Source organism: Montipora capricornis, chromosome 10 (assembly GCF_036669925.1).
Source record: "Montipora capricornis isolate CH-2021 chromosome 10, ASM3666992v2, whole genome shotgun sequence".
Taxonomy (NCBI): Eukaryota; Metazoa; Cnidaria; class Anthozoa; order Scleractinia; family Acroporidae; genus Montipora; species Montipora capricornis.
In genome coordinates, this window is record NC_090892.1 from 56,518,709 (window position 1) to 56,521,208 (window position 2,500).

The 2,500-nt window shown below is 37.1% G+C and overlaps 1 protein-coding gene across 1 annotated transcript in view; it reads left to right on the plus strand.

The window, feature by feature from the left end:
* Positions 1-2,500, plus strand: part of LOC138021567 (DNA topoisomerase 1-like) — an 18,994-nt gene that overhangs the window by 5,873 nt on the left and 10,621 nt on the right. The window contains exons 8-11 of the mRNA XM_068868468.1: positions 549-612; positions 764-844; positions 1,309-1,353; positions 2,081-2,151. Coding sequence (XP_068724569.1) covers positions 549-612; positions 764-844; positions 1,309-1,353; positions 2,081-2,151 — 261 coding nt within the window. The remainder of the gene's footprint in view (positions 1-548; positions 613-763; positions 845-1,308; positions 1,354-2,080; positions 2,152-2,500) is intronic.

The following is a 2,500-nucleotide window of genomic DNA, read 5'->3' on the forward strand; positions in this document are numbered from 1 at the left end:
AGGTCATTGTTTCACCAAAGCTGAAACAACCCAAAACCTTTAGTAATGCTAACATTAACCCAAACACTATGCTTTAGATAATGGTTTAAGCCTAATATTAGCATTTTTCTAAAGGTTTGGGTTGTTTCAGTTATGGTTGCAACCTAACATGCAACCTTGACTTCACATCTCTGTGGCTGTTTGTGATCATACTGAAGAAAATAAATTATTACAAAACTCTACTGCTGTCATGTCACATAATTTATATACAGCTCTACATGTACATGTAATAGCGTCCTTCTGCCAACTTATGTAATAAATTTAATTAACTGTCAGAAAATACAGCATTGTTTTCTTCAGAAAATTGTTAGTGCATAAAATGCTGCTAATAAGGAGACTGTCACCTTCAATTTTAGCCAAACTATTTCAGTGACATTCTAGATTACTAATCTATCTTGTAAATCTTAAATAAAAATGGAATCATTTCAACAGGGATTTCATTTGGAACCACAACAGGCATCTAAGATAACTGTCATGTGGCTAAATTCAAGTCGGATTATTTCTTGTAGGGAAGCTACAGTTCCTGAACCTCCTGAAGGTCACAAATGGCAGAAGGTTATTAATGATAATAAGGTATGGAACAATGAAATGTCTTATAAAAAAAGAAAGCATAAATTGCATTGTTTATGATAATTATAATGATAATAATAATTGTGATGAATAGTACTTATTAATTACTTATTATTGAGCTAATTATTATAATTTTTTTTTTTTTTAACTTTAGGTGTCATGGTTAGCTTGCTGGGTGGAAAATATTCAAGGAAGTTACAAGTATGTCATGTTGAATCCAACATCAAGGTTGAAGGTAAGATAACAAGATATGCTTGTAAAATGAAGTATGATATTTTTCAAAGGTACTTACGGAAGGTCTGTGTAACTGGTCATGTTATTCATGTAAGCCAGTGCAACCTGTTCAAGTCATTAGATCAACTGACTCCCTCATTAGACTGCTTCTGACAAGGAAAATGGGTGGACACACAACTGGAAAAAGAACAAAAATAGGTGAATCTGTTATAAAGGCAGATGAGCTCTCAATGAACCAATGTCCATCCACCAATCAGGTGAGAAGTCACTTTGTCACTCACTGTGTCCCCAACTATTGGTCAGACGTCCAGATGTGAAGTACCCAGCACCAAACACCTGTTTGCTTACTGGAAGCGGAGTAAAATAATATTATTATCCAGACAAAAATTATTATGATTCCAGAAACTGTTCAGGTGACTGTGCAATCACCAAGCAGTGATAATGATGATGATTACCTTTTTCCAGGGTGAAAAGGACTGGCAGAAGTATGAAACAGCTAGGAAACTGAAGGTATTGTTTTTTTTGTTTGTACAGTGACATTAATTATCTCACTTTTATCAATGTGACAACGTGATTGTATGCAAGGGCACAGACTAAAAGTAGAAAGTTATTCCATCCATAAATTATGGGTTGTGAATTAGATTTCATAAGGTGGATAATAAATATTAGTATCACCCAACTAGTGGACTATGTGTATAATTATGCTAGATTTTTAGTAGTGTTTTAAGTAATACCATTTACAAAAGGTTAACCTCTCCATTTTAAACATTGACCTTTTTAAAATTTTAAGGCCCTATCCTCTCCTCCATAACTCAGCAATTACTCCAGGACCCCCCGATAAATAATGAACGGTCCCTAATGTGATCAGTTGCAAAACCTCACTTGTTAATTTTGCGATAAAAGGATGCAGCCTCAAGGACTGCCTTACAAATGATAAGTATTGACTGAAGTCTTTGCTTGTATGGTGCTGGCGTTGTTCGGGTAGCAGGGACTTCACCTCCCACCAATGTGGCCTGGGTTCGATTCTGGACTTGTTGCCATGTGTGGGTTATATTTGTTTTTGGTTCTTTCTTCTGCTCCAAGAGGTTTTTCTTCGGGTTCTCCAGTTTTCCCCTCTCCTCAAAAACCAACATTTCTAAATTCCAATTCATTTGGATGCGGGACCTCCCTGAAAACCACTTAGTCTTTTGCGTGAGTGGAGCTTCCTGGGTAAATATCATTATATTTGTATTGTTAGGATTGCGTCCATAAAATTAGAGAACAGTATCAAGAGGATTGGAAAGCAAAGGAGATGAGACTGCGACAGAGGTAAGTTCAATGGACAAAGTACTGTTAGCAATGAGATTACCCAGCAGTGAGCTGGTTCTACCTAATACATGTATCTGCACGACCTCGCACAGCGAGTACGTATCATCATCTGACGCTTGGCGAAAACCCCGTATGTCAAACAGGCATCCGCGATCACCGCTGACCGGCATTGGCTCGATTTTAACTTAGTCTAAATTGCATTTACCCACATTTAATTTTAGTGATGGGTTTTTAATGGCAATCCATGGGAATTAGTAATTTTTAATCAACCATAATATTCAGTGTTCTCCCCAGGTATTTCAGGCCAGGCGGGCCGCCTGGCTTGATTCGTTGAAAAATCGTTGCCGCC